Genomic DNA, 22,502 nt, shown 5'->3' with positions numbered 1-22,502 from the left:
AGAATCAGAGCTTGCCTCTATTCCTGACTCAGGGCGCACAACAGAAGCAAAATAATTCTATGCACAAAAGTAACATTCTAAGCCATCACCAGCCTTTGCTGGAGAGGAGACGAGGATGGAAGATATATTTAGTAAAAAACAAAAGGCTGGGCTGGGCACGGTGGCTCACACCTGTAATCCCAGCACTTTGGGAGGCCAAGGCGGGCGGATCACGAGGTCAACGTGGTGAAATGTCATCTCTACTAAAAATACAAAAATTAGCTGAGCATGGTGGTACACGCCTGTAGTCCCAGCTACTGGGGAGGCTGAGGCAGGAAAAATGCTTGAACCCAGGAGGCGAAGGTTGCAGTGAGCTGAGATCGCGCGACGCATTCCAGCCTGGCGCCTGGCAACAAAGCAAAACTCTGTCTCAATCAATCAATCAATACAAAAGGCTGAGTATTAAACTGAAGAAAAACTGCTGTTTTGAATGCCTTAACTCTTTCCCTACCCCTTCACCACTTCCATCAATCAACATCTGGTATAACAAAGGTCTTTTGATTTGCAGTAGCTTTGAAATTAAAAAAAAAAAAAAAAAAGAAAGGTCTTAAATTCATCTTTCCTCTCTATCTCAATCATTTCTTACCAGCAACAACTAAATAATCGGTATGTACAGAAGACACCTAAACCCTCTCTTATCAGTACCCAGCAGAATGCCTGATACAGAGCCACTCAGCAAATACCTTATGACAGAATGAATACTGCCACTTTTCTATTACTAAGAAGTATCTAAAAATGTCTCTCTGCTGCTTAAATTCTCCCTCTTTAGTTCAATCTCCCACCACTCCTGTTACCTCTCTGGATTTTCAGAACATGCCAAGTTCTTTCAAGCCCTGAGTATCTTTGCTAATGTTATTCCTTCTTCCTTCTCCCCCTGCCAATCTCTTCCTGGAAATCTTTTCATTCTTTAATTTCACCTCCTTGCATATGCCCTAAATTCCTGGTGACTCTCTTCCTCATGATAACTGCCACCTAACCCTGGTTATTTCAGACTCCACATTCTTCATTCCTGTACCCAGATAGGTAAATGTGGCTAAAGAAAACACTCAGCATGCTGTTGGGTCTCACTTTAAATGCATGTCTAGACTGGGCATGGTGGCTCATGCCTGTAATCTCCGCACTTTGGAAGGCCAAGGCAGGCAAGTCACCTGAGATCAGAAGTTCAAGGCCAGCCTAGTCAACATGGTGAAGCCTCATCTCTACTAAAAATACAAAAAATTAGCCAGGCATGATGGTAGAAGCCTGTAATCCTAGCTACTTAGGAGGCTGAGACAGGAGAATCACTGGAACCCAGGAGGCAGAGGTTACACTGAGCCAAGATTGTGCCATTGCACTCCAGCCTGGACGAAAAGAGCAAAACTCCATGTCATTCGTACATATACATATATATATATATATATACACACACATATATATATGTATATAAAATGCATATCTGCAAACAGAAGTTAAACAGTAATTCTCTTTGTGGGTAGGAGAGCTACAAAAAAGTTTCTGGGGTGTAATCACAGCACTTTGGGAGACTGACGTGGGCAGATCACGAGGTCAGGAGTTCAAGACCAGCCTGAGCAGCATGGTTAAACCCCGTCTCTGCTAAAAATATTAGCCGGGCATGATAGCACATGCCTGTAATCCCAGCTACTCAGGAGGCTGAGGCAAGAGAATCGCTTGAACCCAGGAGGTGAAAGTTGCAGTGAGCCGAGGTCGTACCATTGCACTCCACCCTGGGAGACAGAGCAAGACTCCATCTCAAAAAAAAGTGGGGGGTTGAATTTTATAGTATGTAAACTATATCTCAATTTTTAAAAACAATTAATTAAAAAGCAAGGAAAAAAGAATCCCACCAAATGCTGGCAACAATGTAGAGCAACTGGAATTCTTTTTTTTTTTTTTTTTTTTTTTTTTTTTTTTTTTTTTTTTTTTTTTGAGGCGGTGTTTCGCTCTTGTTACCCAGGCTGGAGTGCAATGGCGCGATCTCGGCTCACAGCAACCTCCGCCTCCTGGGTTCAGGCAATTCTCCTGCCTCAGCCTCCCGAGTAGCTGGGATTACAGGCACGCGCCACGGTGCCCAGCTAATTTTTTGTATTTTTAGTAGAGACGGGGTTTCACCATGTTGACCAGGATGGTCTCGATCTCTTGACCTCGTGATCCACCAGCCTCGGCCTCCCAAAGTGCTGGGATTACAGGCTTGAGCCACCGCGCCCGGCCGAGCAATTGGAATTCTTATACATTGCTGGTGGAAATGCAAAATGGTACGGCGACTCTGAAAAATAGTTTGGCAGTTTCTCACTTGGTTAAACAAATACTTACATGACCCAGCAATCCAACTCACTGGTATTTATCCAAGAGAAATGACAATTTATGTTCTCACAAAAACCTATATGCAAATGTTTATTCATATTAACGCAAAACTGGAAATAATCCATATGTCTTTGAACGTGTAAATAGATAAACTGTGGTATATCCATACAATGGAATACTTACTACTAGGTTCTAAAAGCAACAACCTTTTATTTTTGCTCATGCAAAAATACGGGTCTGTCTCAAATGCATTATGCTCTAAGTATAAGAAGCCAAATCCAAAAGGCTATGTACTGAGTAATTCCATTGTAACACATTCTGGAAAAGGCACATCAGTGAGTGACAGGAGCTGGAGGTGCCAGGAGAGGCTGATTACAAAGGGACATGAGGAAATTCTGCGGGTAACAGAAGTGCTTTATATCTTTCCTTTCTTCCTTTTTTTTTTTCTGAGACGGGGTCTCACTGTATCACCCAGCCTACAGTTGGAGCGCAGTGGTGTACTTACAGCTTGCTGCAGTCTTGACCTCCTGGGCTCAAGCAATCTTCCTCCCACCCTAACCTCCTGAGTAGCTAAAACTACAGACACACACCATCACACCCAGCTATTATTATTTTTTATTATGTTTTTTTGTTTGTTTTTTGTTTTTCTTGGAGAGACAAAATCTCATTATGTTGCCAGGCTGGTCTTGAACTCCTAGGCTCAAGCAATCTTCCCATCTTGGCCTCCCAAAGTGCCGGGATTATAGGCATGAGCCACCATGCCTGGCCTATATCTTGATTCTGATGGGGTTTGCGTGAACTGTTGAATTTGGCAAAATTTACTGTATTCTGAAAACAGCAAATTTTACTATGGGTTGAGCATCTCAAATCCAAACATCCAAAATCTGAAACTTTTTGAGCATCAAGTTATCTTTTTATGCAGGCAGATCAACTGAGGTCGGGAGTTTGAGACCAGCCTGACCAACATAGAGAAACCCCGTCTCTACTAAAAATACAAAATTAGCCAGGCGTGGTGACACATGCCTGTAATCCCAGCTACTGGGGAGGCTGAGGTAGGAGAATCACTTGAACCCAGGAGGCAGAGGTTGCAGTGAGTCAAGATCGCGCCACTGTACTCCAGCCTGGGCAGAACAAGACTCCATCTCAAAAAAACAAAAAACAAAAAAACAAAAAAACAAAAAACACCAGCAGCAAACTCTAATAATGTAAACTATGGTCTTTGGGTGGTACTGAGGTATCAATATAGGTTCATCAATTGTAACAAATGTACCACTCTGGTGCAGGATGTTGAAAGTGCGGGAGGCTGGAGGGAGAACACAGGAATATGGGAACTCAGTACATTGTTTTTTCATTTTTTTTAGAAGCAGGGCCTTGCTCTGTCACCTAAGCTGCAATGCAGTGGCACAATCATGGCTCACTGTAGCCTTAAACTCCTGGGCTCATGTGATCCTCCCACCATAGCCTCCCAAGTAGGTAGGACTACAGGTGCAAGCCACTGCCCACCCGAGCTACTTTGGGTTTGTGTGTGTGTGTGTGTGTGTGTGTTTTGTTTTTTTTTTTTGAGATGGAATTTTGCTGTTGTTACCCAGACTGGAGTGCAATGGCGTGATCTCGGCTCACCACAACCTCCGCCTCCTTGGTTCAAGCAATTCTCCTGCCTCAGTCTCCCGAGTAGCTGGGACTACAGGCGTGTGCCACCATGCCCAGCTAATTTTTGTATTTTTAGTAGAGATGGGGTTTCACCATGTTGACCAGGATGGTCTCGATCTCTTGATCTCGTGATCCACCCGCCTCAGCCTCCCAAAGTGCTGGGATTATAGGCATGAGCCACTGCGCCCGGCCATGTTTTTTTTTTTTTTTAGAGATAGCGTCTTGCAATGTTGTCCAGGCTGGTGTCTAATTCCTGGGCTCAAGCAATCTTCCCATCTCAGCCTCCCAAAGTGCTGGGATTATAGGCATAAGCCACTGTGCTCAGCCAGAACTCTGTACTTTCTGCTCAATTTTGCTGTGAACATAAAACTGCTCTAAAAAAGTCTATTTTTTAAAATCCCATTTACACCTTACCAACTCCCAAATTCCTTTTTGTTTTTTTTTAAACAGGGTCTTGCTCTGTTGCGCCAGGCTGGAGTATAGTAGCACAATCATAGCTCACTGCAGCCTTGACCTCCTTAGCTCAAGTTATCCTCCCACCTCAGCCTCCCCAAAAGCTGGGACCACAAGCTCACACAACCATACCCAGCTAGTTTTCTTGGATCTTTTGTGTGTATATGTGTTGTGGAGACTACATTGCCCAGGCTGTTCTCAATCTCAGGATTCAAGCGATCCTCTCGTCTTGGCCTTCCAAAGTCCTGGGATTACAGGTATGAGCCACCACGCTCAGCCCAGCTCTCAAATGTCTCTCTCTAACCCAGGGCTCACACTTGAACATCTGACTGTTATTCAACTATCCATTCGACATCTCCACTTAGTCATCTAAAAGGCATCTCATATATTTAACACGCCCAAAACCAAACTGCTTACCTTCTGCCTAGAACCTGGTTCTACTGAAGTCTATCCCATTTCCACATGTGGTAATTCCATCTACTGGTACAGAGAGAAAAAGCCCTTGGAGTCATCTTTGACTCTTCTCTATCTCTTACAATGTCATCAGCAAATCTGTCAGCTGTACCTTCAAAAATTATCCAGACTCTGATCACTTCTCATCAACCCCCCCACTGCTTTTTAGTTCAAACAACTATCATCTTTCATACGGATTACTACAAAAGATCCTTGCTCTTCTTGTTTCTGCCCATGGCTGCCTACAGCATATTCTACACACAATAACCACAGCAACTTTTTTTTCTGAGACAGTGTCTCGCTCTGTCACCCAGGATGGAGTGCGGTGGCATCATCTCAGCTCACTGCAACCTCTGCCCCCCAGGCTCAAGTGATTCTTCCACCTCAACCTCCCAAGTAGCTGAGACCACGGGTACACATCACCATGCCTGGCTATTCTTTTGTATTTTTAGTAGAGATGGGGTTTTGCTATGTTGTCCAGGCTCACAGTCACCTTTTTTTTTTTTTGAGACGGAGTTTCGCTCTTGTTGCCTAGACTGGAATGCAATGGTGCAATCTCAGCTCACTGCATCCTCCATCTCCTGGGTTCAAGCAATTCTCCTGCCTCAGCCTCCTGAGTAGCTGATTACAGGTGCCCACCACTATGCCTGGTTAATTTTTCATACTTTTGGTACATGTTGGCCAGGCTGGTCTCAAACTCCTGGCCTCAGGTGATCTGCCCACCTCAGCCTCCCAAAGTGCTGAGATTACAGGTGTGAACCACCGCACCGGGCCCACAGCCACTTTTAATACCTGAAATCAGATAACATCATTTCCCTGTTTAAGACCGTTCAATGGCTTTCTATCACATTTAGAATAAAGTCCAAACTCATTATGGCCAATCTGGCCCCTGCTGACCTTTCTGGGCTCACCTCCTACCTCTGGCCTCTCACTTTCTACCCTCGAAGCCACATGTTCCTTCCTACTATTACTTGAATGCCCTGCTTGCTCCTACATCAGGACTTGTGCCTTGACTGTCTCTGTCTGCAACCCTCTTTCCCCTGGATACTAACATAACTCACTCCCTCACTTACTTCCGGACTCTATTAAAACGTCTCCCTGTCAGAGAGATCTCCTCTGTCTACCCTCTATATAAAAAAGCAAAATATATACACATAGAGGCACTCTCTACCCACTTGAAAGTACTTATTCCAAAAAGAAAAAAATAAAAGAGAGAGAAAGAGAAAAGAAGAAGAAGAAGAAAAAAAAAGTACTTATTCCACTTTCTAGGATTCATCACTACCTAACACTATCTGTATATAGCAGTCTGCTTGTTTATGTTCTATCCACCTCTACTAGGAATATCCATATCCGTCTCCATTAGGAATGTCAGGTCCTGAAGATCAGGGACTGTCTGTCCTAATCACCACTATTTCTCCAGCATCTAGCATTGAATGAATGACTTGGCATCAAAAGTCATCTTTCTAGGCTGGGCATGGTGGCTCATGCCTGTAATCCCAGAACGTTGGGAAGCCAAGGCAGGCAGATCACAAGGTCAAGAGATCAAGACCATCCTGGCCAATTTGGTGAAACCCCTTCTCTACTAAAAATACAAAAATTAGTTGGGCATGGTGGCTGGTGCCTGTAGTCTCAGCTACTTGGAAGGCTGAGGCAGGAGAATTGCCTGAACACAGAAGGTGGAGGTTACAGTGAGCCGAGATTGTGCCACTGCACTCCAGCCTAGTGACAGAGCAAGACTCCGTCTCAAAAAAAAACAAAAAAGTCATCTTTCTGAAGGCTTCTGAAATTCCCACATATGAAATGAACTGTTCTCCCCTAGGAGCTTTTGTAAATGAACTTTTTACAGAATAAATATCTCCTCATAATATAATTTCAGGGACTTTATTCTAGGTACAGAACACATGTATGGGAATCAAAGCCACACCCTAGTGTGCACAGAAGCCAGACTAGCTAGACTCAAATCCTAATTCACCATTAACAGCTACACAGCACTGGGAAACTTAACTGCTTTCTGCATCTATTTCCTCATAAATAAAAGGGAAATCATAAAAGTGCCCCCTTATAGCATCCTGAGGATTAAAGGAGGTATAACATATAAAGCCTTTAGACTTGTGCCTGACACTGAGTAAATCACTCTAAGGAAAGAAACTCCTCTTTCCTGTCTCTTGTCTCAAAGAAGGAGGAAGTAAAAGTTGAGACATAGGAAGTAAAAGTTTGAGGCATAAGGTCAGTGACCTGGAGGTTAAAGATTAAAACACCCCCCACCCTTAAGATCTCAGGTGATGTTAAGGATGGGGGCAATATGGAGAAATGCCCTCTATTGTTCCCATTCAGTCTTGCTCCAACCCCCATGCTTACTTCATCAATCAAGACCCCCTCACATGTACTTTCTAAAATTGTAAACCCAAGAGCCTTTCACATGTAATATCTAAAGTTGTAAGCCTACATAAAGGCAAAGGTTTCCTTTGTTAGACAAGCTTGGCTGTTAGGCAACCATGCCACCTTGCTCCCGGCCGAATCAATCACTCCTTCCTTCCTAGTTCGGTGTTCGAGAGGTCTGTTTCTTGCGGCCGCTCCTGCTTCAACTCAATAAATGTAAATCACTAGCAAAGACATAAGCACGCGAATATATGATTAACAACCTCTGGCCAACAATACTAAACACCAAAGCCAAATACTTGACTCATCTCTAAACATCTTGAAGTACTTATTTTTCTTCATTTCAAAGCACCTGGCATACTACCTGATTCACAGCAGACATTCAATACATGTTTGTGGAAAGCTCAGAAAAGATTGCTTTAAAAAAAAAAAAAAACAGATGGTGTAAGAAGTAAGGTGGTAGGAACCAGAAACTGAGATGTGATCAGTGCAAATAATCCTAATGAAAAAGAAATCAAAAATGACCTAAGGACATTATGAAACCGATTTTTAAATCCTCTGTACAAGAAACGGAAGTAAACTATCATCAGCTTAAATGTAAACACAGTAGTGGTCAGGTGCCAGAGTGTCAGGAAAGCAACAGACAGAAGGAGCTTTTTCATTGTGTTCAGAGCAAGAACAGAGAAGGCCAGCTTTCTCTACTGCTTAAAACAGATGGCACACTCCTGACAGATGACAGGAAGAAGGCGGAAGGTGGCAGAGCAAGCAGATTCTATTCTATCAACCAAGCAACAACTAGGAAACTGCAGCCGCTGAGATGTTAGTTCATCTATACAACCCGGGAAGTAAATAGAGAAGGCAGGGCTGGCATGGTGGCTCATGCCTGTAATCCTAGCACCTTGGGAGACTGAGGCGGCCAGATCACCTGAGGTCAGGAGTCTAAACCAGCCTGTCCAGCATGGTGAAACCACGTCTCTACTAAAAATACAAAAATTAGCCAGGTGTGGTGGCACATGCCTGTAATCCCAGTTATTTGGGAGGCTGAGGCAGGAGAATCGCTGGAACCCAGGAGGTGGAGGCTACAGTGAGCCGAGATCATGCCACTGCTCTCCAGCCTGGGCGACAGAGTAAGACTGTCTCAAAAAAAAAAAAACAGGGAAGGCAGGATTACCCTCTCCACGCTAAAAGTTTGCCCCAAAGTGGTACATCAAAAATTATAGCCGGGTGCAGTGGCTCACGCCACTGGATTACAGCTCACGCCACTGGATTACAGCTCACGCTGTAATCTCAGCACTTTGGGAGGCCTAGGCAAACGGATTACCTGAGGTCAGGAGTTCAAAACCAGCCCGACCAACAAGGAGAAACCCCGTCTCTACTAAAAATACAAAAGTACCTAGGCATGGTGGTGCATGCCTGTAATCCAAGCTACTCAGGAGGCTGAGGCAGGAGAATCGCTTGAACATCACTTTGCCTTGAGGCGAAGGTTGTGGTGAGCGGAGATCCCTCCACTGCACTGCAGCCCGGGCAACAAAAGCAAAACTCCAGTCCGAAAAAAAAAAATTATAATATGGGCCAGGTGCAGTGGCTCATGGCTGTGATCCCAACAGTTTGGGAGGCCAAGGTGGGAAGATCAACACTTTAGGAGGCCAAAGCGGGAAGATCACTTGAGGCCTGGAGTTTGAGACCAGTCTGAGCAACACAGCAAGACTCAGTCTTTATCACAAATACAGAAATGCTATTTTTTAATTTTTTAATTGTTTTGAGACAGGGTTTCACTCTGTCACCCAGGATGGAATGCAGTGGCACGATCTAGGCTCACTGTAACTTCCACTTCCGGGGTGGAGGTTGATTCCAGAAAGGATTCTCCAGTCTGTCTCCCGGGTAGCTGGGACTATAGGCACGAGCTACCAACACCCAGCTAACTTATATATATATATATATATATATTTTTTTTTTTAATTGCATTTTAGCTTTGGGGGTACATGTGAAGAACACGCAAGATTGTTGCATAGGTACACACATGGCAGTGTGGTTTGCTAATTTTTTATATTTTTTTGTAGAGACAGGGTTTTGTTATGTTGTCCCAGGCTGTTCTTGAACTCCTGAGCTCAAAGCAGTCTGCTCACCTTGGTCTCCCAAAGTGTCAGGATTACAGTTGTAGGCCACTGTGACTGGCCCAAAAAATAATTTAAATGCAGAAATAAAATTAGACTATAGGAGTATTAAAAAAAAGAAGAACTGTTAGTTCATACAACTGATTAAAAAAAAGCTCATTGAATTTGGGATTAAGTTTATGACATAAATCAAATACCATTTATCCTGAGTAAGATATACATTTTTCAAATGTCAAAAAAACCTTAAACTCCAGTCAGTATATTTGTTAATACTGATACTGTAACTTTGAAACTATTTTGCATATAACACAGAATAAGGCACATAGGTTAAAGTATGATTAGGAACAAAGATTTTCCATAGAAAACAAAGACAAAAATTAAAATCAAAATCTAAATTCCTGGCCGAGTGCAGTGGCTCATGCCTGTAATCCCAGCACTTTGGGAGGCCAAGGTGAGCAGATCATTTGAGGTCAGGAGTTCAATACAGGCCGGACCAACATGGTGAAATGCTGCTTCTACTAAAAATACAAAAATTAGCCAGGCGTGGTGGTGGGTGCCTGTAATCCCAGCTCCCAGGAGGCTGAGGCAGAAGACTGCTTGAACCCTAGAGATGGAGGTTGCTGTGAGCTGAGATCCCACTCCTGCACTCCAGTCTGGGTGATTGAGCAGGACTCCATGTCAAAAATAAATATATAAATTCCTTTTGTCAATTATATCTCAATAAATCTGGAAGGGGAATATATATATATTTTCAAAATGTTTTTTGTTTGTTTGTTTTTTTGAGACAGAGTCTTACTGCATTAACCCAGACTGGAGTACAGTGGTACAATCTTGGCTCACTGCAACTTCTGCCTCCTGGGCTCAAGTGATCCTCTCACCTAGGCCTCCTGAGTAGCTAGCTAGAATTACAGGCACATGCCACCATGTCCAGCTAATTTTTTGCATTTTTAGTAGAAATGGGGTTTCACCATATCGGCCAGGCAGGTCTCAAACTTTTGACCTCAAGGGATTTGCTCACCTTAGCCTCTCAAAGTGCTGGGATTACAGGCGTGAGTCACCATGCCCAGCCATATTTTAAGTTTTATTTAGCATAGTTACACCATGCATATTCTATTTGTTAGTTCTTTTTGTTTCATTCATTCATTCATTCATTCATTATTTGGGGAGGGGGTTAGGGGAACAGGGTCTCTCTCTGTTGCCCATGCTGGAGTGCAGTGGCACAATCTCGGCTCACTGCGACCTCAGCCTCCTTAGGTTCAAGCAGTTCTCCTGCCTCAGCCTCCTGAGTAGCTGGAATTACAGGCACCTACCACGATGCCTGGCTAATTTTCATCGTGTTGGCCAGTTTGGTCTCAAACTCCTGACCTCAGGTGATCCACACACCTTGGCCTCTCAAAGTGCTGGGATTACAGGCGTGAGCTACCCTGCATGGTCTATTTATTTATTTTTGAGACAGTGTCTCACTCTGTTGCCCAGGCCTTATATTTCCAATTTTAATTTAACATTTTAGGCTGGGAGCAGTGGTTCATGCCTGTAATCCCAGCACTTTGAGAGGCCAAGGCAGGCAGATCACTTGAGGTCAGGAGTTCAAGACCAGCCTGGCCAACAGGGTGAAACCCTGACTCTACTGAAAATACAAAATTAGCCAGGCATGGTGACACGTACCTGTAGTCCCAGCTACTTGGAAGGCTGAGACAGGAGAATTGCTTGAACTCGGGAGGCAGAGGTTGCAGTGAACCACTGATAGCACTACTGCACTCTAGCCTGGGAGACAGAGCAAGACTCTTGTCTCAAAAAATAAATAAATAAATTGGAAATATCAAAGTGAACTCACAATTTTTCAAAAAATATACTTCTTAGCTCCATCCACTAAAAGGTTAAGACAATGACATCCTAGCAGCAATCAACACCCCTAGTGCCCCAAAATTTGTTTTTTTAACCAATGTTTTATTTTATTTAGAAATAGATAGAGGGCCAGGCATGGTGGCTCATGCTTGTAATCCCAGCACTTTGGGAGGCCGAGGCAGGTGGATCACGAGGTCAGGAGTTCAAGACCAGCCTGGCCAACACAGTGAAACCCCATCTCTACTAAAAATACAAAAAAATAGCTGGGCATGGCAGCAGGCACCTATAATCCCAGCTACTTGGTAGGCTGAGGCAGGAGAATCACTTGAACCTGGGAGGTGGAGGCTGCAGTGAGCCGAGATCATGCCACTGCACTCTAGTCTGGGCGACAGAGCCAGACTCTGTCTCAAAAAAAAAAAAAGAAAGAAAGAACTAGAGAGATAGAGTCTTGTTCTTATCACCCAAGCAGTGGTGTGATTATAGCTAACTGCAGCTTCAACCTCAGCAGTCAATTTATTTTATTTTATTTTATTTTTGAGACAGAGTCTCACTCTGTCACTCACACTAGAGTGCAATGGCGCAGTTTCGGCTCTGCAACCTTCGCCTCCCAGGTTCAAATAATTCTTTTGCCTCAGCCTCCTGAGTAGCTGGGAATAAAAGCGCGTGCCACCACACCTGTCTAATTTTTGTGTTTTTCATAGAGATGGGGTTTCACTATGTTGGCCAGGCTGGTCTCAAACTCCTGACCTCGTGATCCGCCTGCCTCAGCCTCCCAAAGTGCTGGGATTACAGGTGTGAGCCACTGTGCCCAGCTCAGATGTCAATTCCTAAATACCCTTTCCTAATTAAAGAAACCAAGCCTTGTATAACTGGCTGAGTCCAAGGTCTGGGATGGAAAAAGTAGAAGGTAAGTTTGGGGTTTCTAATACTGCCAGAAAACAAAAATATGCTAAGGGATTAACAAGAATGTGTCAAAAGGACAAAGGAGCTAGTTGAAACAACCTCCCACTGGCCAAATTTGGGATAATTCTAGCAAAAATAATAACAACAATAACAATGAATGGAACGGACTACACCTCACATTGAATAACCTTATTCCTTAGTGCACTTTAAAATAATAAAAATAAAAGCTCTTCTTACAGAAGAACATCAGCTAATAAAACAGAATGACAAAACTAGAAAATTACCGTTTTTCCATCTCCAGTGTAATAACTGATTCAGGTAAGGATTATCAATGGATGCTAAATCATTAGGTAAATGGTGTGGGAGGATAATAGGGTATTGACAGGTAACAAAGTATCCCCACACATTATTTACTACTTGCACAAGGAAAAATATACCTTTATAATGGTGAGAGATGGAAGTCATTACCTTATCCAAGTGATACACGGAACAGTGGGACGACCTAGCTTTATGTGTCCCCCGATGTGATGCAATATGAAACACGGCATTACCACTGAAACACTCTGCAAAAAAAATGTTTGATCTGAAATCTAGACCTCATTTCCAGTATACAGGAAATAGAAGAGAATACAAGGAACAAGTTAAACTCAGCAAGATAAAAACCATGTGACCAAACCAGAATGTGGGGCATTCTACAAAACAACTGTTCAGAACTCTTAAAAATTAAATAAATGATGCTGTGAAGGGGAAAAAACTGGGAAGGGAGAAAGATTACCATGTAATCAAAGCAACCAAAAAGACATAAAAACAAAAATGTAACATGGATCCTATCTGGAAAAACACTATAAGGGACATTTTTGGAAGAACAAGAATATCTGAATATCTCTGGATATTATATAGTATACAATTATTGCTAAATTAAGTAAGTACATAAAGCAAATGCACTAACAACTAGTGAATACAGGTGGAATGTATAAAGTTCCCTCAACTTTTTATTATGTTAGAAAATTTTCTTAATAAAAAGCTGGGACTTAGTTACTTTAGGGCCAAAAATAAGAACAAATAATTCAAGGATTCAGAGGTAAAAAGTCACAAGGAAATAAGCAATTAAAAAGTGAACCCTGGCAGGGCATGGTGGCTCACGCCTATAATCCCAACACTTTGGGAGGCCAAGGCGGGCGGATCAGTTGAGGTCAAAAGACCAAGACCATCCTGGCCAACATGGTAAAACCCCTCTCTACTAAAAATACAAAAATTAGCTGGGGGTGGTGGTGCACGCTGTAGTTCCAGCTAATTGAGAGGCTGAGGCAGGAGAATCGCTTGCACCTGGGAAGCAGAGTTTGCAGTGAGCTGAGATCTCGCCACTGCACTCGAGCCTGCACTCGACAGAGAGAGACTACGTCTCAAAAAAAAAGGGGGGGGGACCCTAATTCCCACACATTTCACTTTGATGGACTGAAAATACACACATATACACACACAGAGACACAGACACACACACAAAATATGACTCTCCCTTGAAGCAATACTACCTGCTATAATGTAAACAAATCACTTATCAGGGTGAAAACATAACCCCTTTCAGTCTAGAGATAATAAAACAAACTCTCCATTATTCTTGGCAAAGCATTCAAAGTCAAAGATTTTACCAAAAAATTAGATGTCCAGTACTCTAGATTAGGAAATCAGATGAACATTATTAGAATGCATTTTTCAGTGTTTTTTTTGTTGTTGTTAAATTTAGGAGTCAGGAACATTCAGATACTCTGGAGAAATTTGGTTATTACAAAAATGCTATGAACACAGTCTACCTTAATTCAAATCCTAGTCCCACCACTGTGTGACCTTGGGCAAATAACTTCATCTCTCTGAGCCTCCTTTTTCATATTGCTACAATAAGGCTCATAACAGCACCCACGTGAGGGTGCTCCCCCACCTAAAGTCAGGTAGTCTCCCTCTCAGTGTGGCAGGGTCCGTCTCAAAAACAAAAAGAAAGTGTTCCAGAAAATAATGGAAAAAAACAACATCCTCATGTTCTAAGACTAGTATAATAATGCTACACTAAAACTGAAAACAGCACAAGAAGAGATCAAAAACCAAAAGTATAATGAACATGAATATCAAAATCTCAAATAAAAAATTAGTAAACTAAATCTAATAATTTATTATATAAATGACCTAACAGGCTTATCCAGGAATACAAGCAAGAATTGTTCAACATTACAAAATCTGTTAATGTCGTATACCATACAAACAGATAAAAGGGGAAGCAAAAGAAAAGTAAAAGAAAGATTAAAGGGGAAAATACACATGGTCAATTAATTAGATGCCCAGAAAGCATTAAATTCAACATCACTCAGGCACTGGAAAAAAAAAAAAAAAAAGACTTCCAGCAAACAAGGAATTGACAGGAACTTCTCTAATCTGATTAAACACATCTACTATGATCCTATGATAAACATCATACTTAATGGTGACATCTCAGATGTGTTCCTGTTAAAATCAAACAACAAACTATGGAAGGCTGTCATCATCACTATCATTCAACATCATGCTGCTAAGATCCTGGTCCACGACCATGAAAGGGAAAAAGTGAAAGAAAGAAAGAAAAAAAGTCAGGAAGGAAGAAAGGAAAAGAAATGAGAAGCAGAGGACTGGAAAAGAAGAGGCAAAATAGTTGTTTGCAGATATATGATGGTCTATATAGACCATCCAAAATCCAAAAGAACCATTAAGATGTATATGGAAATGGAGAAATGTTTCTGTGTAAGACCAGCATATAAAACTCAATAGCAATAAAGCCTCATGTACCCATTACACATGGCCGCTTTTGCTTCGTCTATCTTCCTACCCTTTCGCCTTCATATCATCTCCTTTTTCTTCCTACTGCCTACATAATCCGAGAATCTTCATATTATCTTGAGGCAAATCACAACATATCATTATATTCATAAATGTCGGTATATTATCTCTAAGAAATAAGAACTATTAAAAAAACAAAACTACAGTATCATTTCCACATCTAAAATGTTAACAATGATTCTTTAATATCAAATAACCAATCAATGTTGAAACTTCCAACAATCTCATAAATGTCATAAATCTTTTTTAAGCAGTTCATTTTTGTTTTCAAACTATATAAAATCCACAGGTTGAATTTAGTTAACAACAATATTCCTTCATACCAGCAATAACCAAAAGAGAAACACAGTGAAACCCTGTCTCTACTAAAATACAAAAAAATTAGTTGGGCATGGTGAGGCACACCTGTAGTCCCAGCTACTCAGGAGGCTGAGGCAGGGGAATTGCTTAAACCCGCGGGGCGAAGGATGCCGTGAGCCAAGATCGTACCACTGCACTACAGCCTGGGCAACAGATCAAGACTTCTCAAAAAAAAAAAAAAGAAAGAAAGAAAGAAAGAAAGAAAGAAAGATCCGGGCGGGGCACGGTGGCTCACGTCTGTAATCCCAGCACTTTGGGAGGTCAAGGTGGGCAGATTACAAGGTCAGGAGGTCGAAACCATCCTGGCCAACATGGTGAAATCCCATCTCTACTAAAATATTTTTTTTTTAAAAATTAGCTGGGCATGATGTCGCACGCTTGTAGTCCCAGCTACTCCAGAGGCTAAGGCAGAGGCATCGCTTGAAACCGGGCGGCAGAGGTTGCAGTGAGCCGAGATCACGCCACTGCACTCCAGCCTGGGCAACAGAGAGAGACTCTGTCTGAGGAAAAGAAGATCTGGCCAGGCACAGTGGCTCACACCTATTATCGCAGCATTTTCAGAGGCCAAGGTGGGCGGATCATCTGAGGTCAGGAGTTCAACACCAGCCTGGCCAACAGGACAAAACCCAATCTCTACTAAAAAATACAATAATAGGTGGGTGTAGTGGTGGACGCCTGTAATCCCAGCTACTCCGGAGGCTGAGGTAGGGAGTACCGCTTGAACCTTGGAGGTGGAGGTTGCAGTGAGCCAAGATCGCACCACCGCACTCCAGCGAGGGTGACAGAGCAAGACTCCATCTCAAAAAGGAAAAAAAAGAAAAGACCAGGCACAGTGGCTCATGCCTGTAATCCCAGCACTTTAGGAGGTGGAGGCAGGCGGATCACAAGGTCAGGAGTTCGAGACCAGCCTGGCCAACATGATGATACAAAAATAAAAAATAAAAAATTAGCCAGGTGTGGTGGCAGGCACCTGTAATCCCAGCTACTCTCGAGGCTGAGGTAGAAGAATCACTTGAACCCAGGAGCTGGAGGTTGCAGTGAGCTGAGATCCATTGTACTCCAACCTGGGACACCAGAGCAAGACTCTGTCTCAAATTAAAAAAAAAAAATCCATTCATAGAAGCAACAAAAACTAGATGGTACTTAGGAATAAAACTAATAGATGACAAGCAAAATCTTCATAGAGGTTATAAAACATAACTAAAATTCATAAAGTAAAACATGAATAAGTACAAAGATATATTTTCATGAACAAAAATTTTTTATCAAGATACCAATTCAATACAATTTATTTCAAAACTCCAAAAACACTTTTCAAGAAACTCAACAATAATACCAAAATTCACCTTGAAGAGTAAAGGTCTAAGAATACAACAAATAAAATAAAACCTGTCTTACCAAATATCAACGGTTCTGTTAAAGCAATATCAATTAAACAATGTGCTATTATAAGCACAGGAGTAAACATGAATCGATGGAATAGACTAAGCTGAGAACAGGCCTACGTAAATAGGAGACTTAATACATAGAAGTGGTATTGCAGGTCAATGGGGAAAGGATGAACTATACTAAACATGATATTGGGGCAACTGGTTATTCACTGGGTACAAAAAATAATGGATACAAGTTCATACCATACATAAAATGAATTCCAGGTGGATTAAAAACCTAAATATACGCTGGGCATTTGGCTCATGCTTCTAATCTCAGCACTTTGGGAGGCCGAGGCAGGTGGATCACTTGAGGTCAGGAGTTCAAGGCCTGCCTGGCCAACATAATAAAACCTCATCTCTACTAAAAATACAAAAAGTTAGCCTAGCATGATGGAATGCGCTGGTAGTCCCAGCTACTCGGAAGACTGAGGCAAGAGGACCACCTGAGCCCACAAGTCAAGGCTGCAATGAATTGTAACTACACCACTACACTCCAGCCTGGGCACAGAATGAAACACTGTCTCAAAAAAAAAAGAAAAATAATAGAAAACACTACCAGAGTATAATGCATGTATTAAAGTTAAATACTATTTCATAAAATTTGTGTTTCAGTTCAATTTATATAGGTCACATATGGTGACTCATGCCTGTAACCCCAACATTTTGGGAGGCCAAAGCAGGAGGATCACCTGAGCCCAGGAATTCGAAACCAGCCTTGGCAACATAGTGAGACCTCATCTCTACTAAAAATTTAAAAATTAATCAGGGGTAATGGCACATGCCTGTGGTCCTAGTTGAAGCAGAAGGACTGCTTAGGCCCAGGGAGGTAGATAGAGGCTGCAGTGAGCTGTGTTCCCACCACTGCACTCCAACCTGAGCAACAGAGTGAGATCTTGTCTCAAAAAATAAAAATAGGCCAGGCACAGTGGCTGAGGCCTATGTCCCAGCACTTTGGGAGGCCAAGTTGGGTAGATCACCTGATATCAGGAGTTCAAGACCAGCCTGGCCAAAAAACCTCAGCTCTACTTAAACTACAAAAAAAATTAGCGAGGCATGGTGTCTCATAACTGTAATCCCAACTACTCAGGAGGCTGAGGCATAAAAATCACTTGAACCTGGGAGGCAGAGGTTGCAGAGAGCCAAGATCACGCCCCTGCACTCCAGCCTGGGAGACAAAGTGAGACACTATCTCAAAAAACTAAAACTAAAAATAGATTTTTATCTGTATATGGGTGAGTACCACACTGGATTTTTTTATTTTTTATTTTTTTTTTAGACAGAGTCTTGCTCTGTCGCCCAGCCTGGAGTGCAGTGGTGTGATCTCAGCTCACTGCAATCTCTGCCTCTCGGGTTCAAGCAATTCTCCTGCCTCAGCCTCCTGAGTAGCTGGGATTACAGGCATGAGCCACCACACCCAGCAACATTGGATTTAAAATACATTTCTTACTGGAGGTTGTGGTCAAAAACATTTAAAAGCCACTGCCCAAGTAAGAGTGTTTCATATGTGCACAAAGAGACATTCACAGCAGCACTGTGTCTCAGGTGAAAATCTGGAATCTAAGAATCCATTTAAAATAAAAAATACAATAATAAATTAAAAAATAAATAAACAGGCCGGGCATGGTGGCTCACATCTATACTTCTGTACAAAACTCTATACAGAAGTTAAGATCTAGTCCCAGCTACATGGAGGGCTGAGGCAGGAGGATCACATGAGCCCAGGAGTTGGAGCTGCAGTGAACTATGATTGTGCCATTACACTCTAGCCTGAGCAACAGAGTGAGACACTATCTTAGTGGGGGCGGGAGGGGTGGTTAGGAGAATATTGTATGTAACAATATGAGTAAATCACAGAAACATACTGAACATAAAAAACAAAGACAGAAAAGAAACAAGTTATATGATACTACTTATATAATTGGTTTTAACTTTTTTCTTTTTCTTTCCCTCTCCCAACATTCTCAAAGATACTACTTATAAAAAAGGTTTAATTGGAACGATACAGAGAAGATTAGCATGGCCCCTGCGCAAGGATGACACGCAAATTCGTGAAGCGTTCCATATATTTTTTATTAAAAAAAAAAAAAGGTTTAAAACACCCAAAGTAATTATATTACTAATGGATACACATATGCATAAAGTATTAAACACATGAACATAAAATACTGAAACCAAAAAAGGAACTAATTATAGATAATACAAATAGCCCAAAAACAGGCTGGGCACAGTGGCTCATGCCTGTAATACCAGCACTTTGGGAGGCCAAGGTAGGCAGATCACTTGAGGTCAGGAGTTCCAGACCAGCCTGGCCAACATGGTGAAACCCCATCTCTACTAAAAATACAAAAAATTGGCCAGGTGTGGTGGCAGGTGCCTGTAATCCCAGCTATTAGGGAGGCTGAGGGAGGAGAATGGCTTGAACCCGGGAGGCAGAGGCTGCTGTGAGCCGAGATCACACCACTGCATTCCAGCCAGGACAAAAAAGCAAGACTTTTGTCTCACGAAAACAAAAAAAATAGTCCAAAACAACTGTGTTGAAAGTGTACCTAACTGTTTTTGTTTTTTCAAGACAGAGTCTAGCTCAGTCGACCAGGCTGGAGTGCAGAGGCATGATCTCAGCTCACTGCAGCCTCCACCTCCCAAGTTCAAGTGATTCTCCTGTCTCAGCCTCCTGAGTAGTTGGGACTATAGGCACATGCCACCATGCCTGGCTAATTTTTTTATTTTTAGTAGAGACAGGGTTTCACTATGTTGATTACGCTGGTCTTGAAGTCCTGACCTCGTGATCTACCTGCCCTGGCCTCCCAAAGTGCTGGGATTACAGGCATGAGCCACTGAGCCCAGCCAACAAGTATACCTAATTATTTTTCTTTTTTTTTTTTTGAGATGAAGTCTCACTCTCATCCGCCAGGCTGGAGTGCAATGGTGCAATCTCAGCTCATTGCAACCTTCACCTCCTAGGTTCAAGCAATTCTCCTGCCTCAGCCTCCCAAGTAGAGCTGGGATTACAGGTGCGTGCCACCGCACTCGGCTAATTAGACAGGGTTTCACCATGTTGGTCACGCTGGTCTCGAACTCCTGACCTGAGGTGATCCACCTGCCTCAGCCTCTCAAAGTGCTGGAGTGGTAGGATTACAGGTGTGAGCCACCATGCCTGGCCAAGTGTACCTAATTCTAATAGCAAAGACAGTTTTCTGTACCAACTGCTTCCCTGCCTCTCTTCTCCTATCTTAGATTCCTATAACCGAAGAGCTGGTCAATCTGTCTATTTTGAAATAATCTCACAAAGGGTTAAACTCTTCCTTCTTTTTTTTTTTTTGAGACGGAGTTTCGCTCTTGTTACCCAGGCTGGAGTGCAATGGCGCGATCTCGGCTCACCGCAACCTCCGCCTCCTGGGTTCAGGCAATTCTCCTGCCTCAGCCTCCCGAGTAGCTGGGATTACAGGCACGCGCCACCATGCCCAGCTAACTTTTTGTATTTTTAGTAGAGACGGGGTTTCACCATGTTGACCAGGATGGTCTCTGTCTCTTGACCTCGTGATCCACCCGCCTCGGCCTCCCAAAGTGCTGGGATTACAGGCGTGAGCCACCATGCCCAGCAACTCTTCCTTCTTTAACTCAAAAAGGAATTAGCCAGATGTGGTGGCACACATCTGCAATACCAGCTACCCAGAAGGCTGAGGCACGAGAACCACTTGAAGCCAGGAGGCAGAGGTTGCAGTGAGCAGACATCACGCCACTGCACTCCTGCCTGGATGACGAGAGACTCTTTCTTAAAAAAAAAAAAAAAAAACTATAAAGAGGCACAAGTTCTGAAAACCCCAACCCTCACCTTGAGCACTAACAAATAACCAAATTCTAGGATGCCCTCAATCACAATGATCACTTCATAGTCTTTAAGGTCTTTCCCTACATAGTCTATGATTTGATTCTCAGAATAACCCTATGAGGTCAATATTACCAATACCCACATTTACAGTTAAGCCAATGCACAAAGCAGCTAATTATCAGCCAGAGGTCACAAGTCAATGACACAGTTGGGACCGTAACCCTTCAGCTTCTGAACCTAATCACCCTGACAGTTGGCCCTTAGGTGATCACAATATTTCAACATACAACATCACATCCAGAAAACAGGATGGGGTGTTCACAACACATGAGCTGCTTCACTCTCATCCCTGATCTTTCTCTCTTTTTTTCAGACAGGCAGCCAAGAGCAAGAGAGCTGCCACTATTAACTCTTCCCTACCTCTTCCCTTCCCTGTAGCCATTCATGCTTCTTTTTCCCAGAACTCCTTCAAATGAACAGGCAAAAAGGGGAAACAAGTATGAACAAAGGGTTACAGGACAGTCACCATGACACCAGGATCCCTGCACCACAGAGAAAAGACTGGGGTTTCCTCCCATCTTACAAGAGTCAGGGAGTAGGAAAACACCACAAAAAAGCCTAATCTATTACTCTATCAGTACTGGCAAAAGTCCTTTACTGAAGGGCTTTAATTAACAGAAAAATGTAAAAGTACCAGTTTTTTAAACGGTCCCGGGCTTCCAACTGGGCTCCCACTTCAAAGCTGATTCCTCGTCTGTTAGGTGGATGCTTTGTCATTTTCAGTCATCAACGGGGCTGCCTTTATTCTCCTGAAAAAGCCAATTAAATATTCATGAAACTTAGGCAAAGTCTGCCCAGAGTGTAGCATCATTCACTACACATAAAAAACAAACAGGCATTATTCAAAACACAAAGCTCCATGAAACCCTGTTGGTGCCCTCATTTTAACACAGGTGTGCTTTCCACTGGTTCCTACTCCTCCATTGTGCAGCATCCTGTGGTTTCTGGAACTGAGAAGACCCTCCGTCAACACTGCTTACTGAAGACTCACCTACAAGGGCCACCCCTCAGAACTACAAAAAGACATCTACTTTCACAGTTAAATTCAGTCACCTGCTGCTGTATTATTCAACAAATATTTGCTCAGTGACTATTTAAGGAAACAGTCAAGACCAAAAGAGACACAGTTCCTGCCCTCAAGAACCCTTCAGTCCACCGGGGAAACACAAAAATTTAGCCAGTAAACCGATAAATAAAATAACTACAAACTGTAATTGCAATGAAATTTAAGAGTTACAAAGGAAGCAAACAAATGTCAGGCATGGTGCTGTATGACTATAGTCCCAGCTACTTGGAAGGCTGAGCCAGGAAGATTCCTTGAGCTCAGGAGTTTGAGACCAGCCTGGGAAACATAGCGAGCCCTTGTCTCTTTTTTATTTTTATTTTTTATTTTTAGTTTTGAAGGCTACTGAAAATCAAGAGCCCTCGCCTCTTTAAAAAATTAAAAACGAAGTAAACAAAACCTGAGATACTAATACTTGGTCCTACTTTTGGAAGGCTGGACAAGGTCTGTTTATACTTTCTGTTTTTTGAAACAATTTCACTCTGCCACTCAGGCTCAAGTGCAATGGCACGACCTCAGCTCACTTCATCCTCCGCCTTCTGGGTTCAAGCAATTCTGGAACCTCAGCCTCCTGAGTAGCTGGGACTACAGGTGCCCACTACCACGCCCAGCTAATTTTTTTTTTCTTTTTAATTTTTCCAATTAAACATCTCAGGAATTTTTTTTATTTTTAATAGAGTCAGGGTTTCACCATGTTGACCAGACTGGTCTGAAACTCCTAACCTCAAGTGATCCGCCCACTTCAGCCTCCCAAAGTG

At 42.6% G+C, this 22,502-nt stretch overlaps 1 protein-coding gene and 1 non-coding gene across 4 annotated transcripts in view; one reads left to right on the top strand and one right to left on the bottom strand.

The window, feature by feature from the left end:
• The window catches only part of PHF20 (PHD finger protein 20), a 168,612-nt gene that overhangs the window by 115,970 nt on the left and 30,140 nt on the right, over nt 1–22,502 (bottom strand). For 2 of the 3 annotated variants that reach the window (XM_021665827.2, XM_021665829.2), the window contains exon 2: nt 21,316–21,430. In XM_021665827.2, the coding sequence (XP_021521502.2) occupies nt 21,316–21,398 (83 nt within the window). In that variant the 5' untranslated portion in view covers nt 21,399–21,430. Of the gene's footprint in view, nt 1–12,605; nt 12,701–21,315; nt 21,431–22,502 lie in introns of those variants that run through there. The other variant, XM_064382354.1, reaches the window with a different exon arrangement.
• On the top strand, nt 18,758–18,860 carry LOC135277049 (U6 spliceosomal RNA). The gene has a single exon (XR_010344660.1). It is a non-coding gene; the product is annotated as a U6 spliceosomal RNA (small nuclear RNA).

This window comes from Aotus nancymaae, unplaced genomic scaffold, assembly GCF_030222135.1.
Source record: "Aotus nancymaae isolate 86718 unplaced genomic scaffold, 86718_ANA_hifiasm-v0.15.2.pri h1tg000029l, whole genome shotgun sequence".
Classification (NCBI taxonomy): Eukaryota; Metazoa; Chordata; class Mammalia; order Primates; family Aotidae; genus Aotus; species Aotus nancymaae.
The sequence above is the reverse complement of the archived record's forward strand: the minus strand, read 5'-3'. Positions and strand labels throughout refer to the sequence as shown.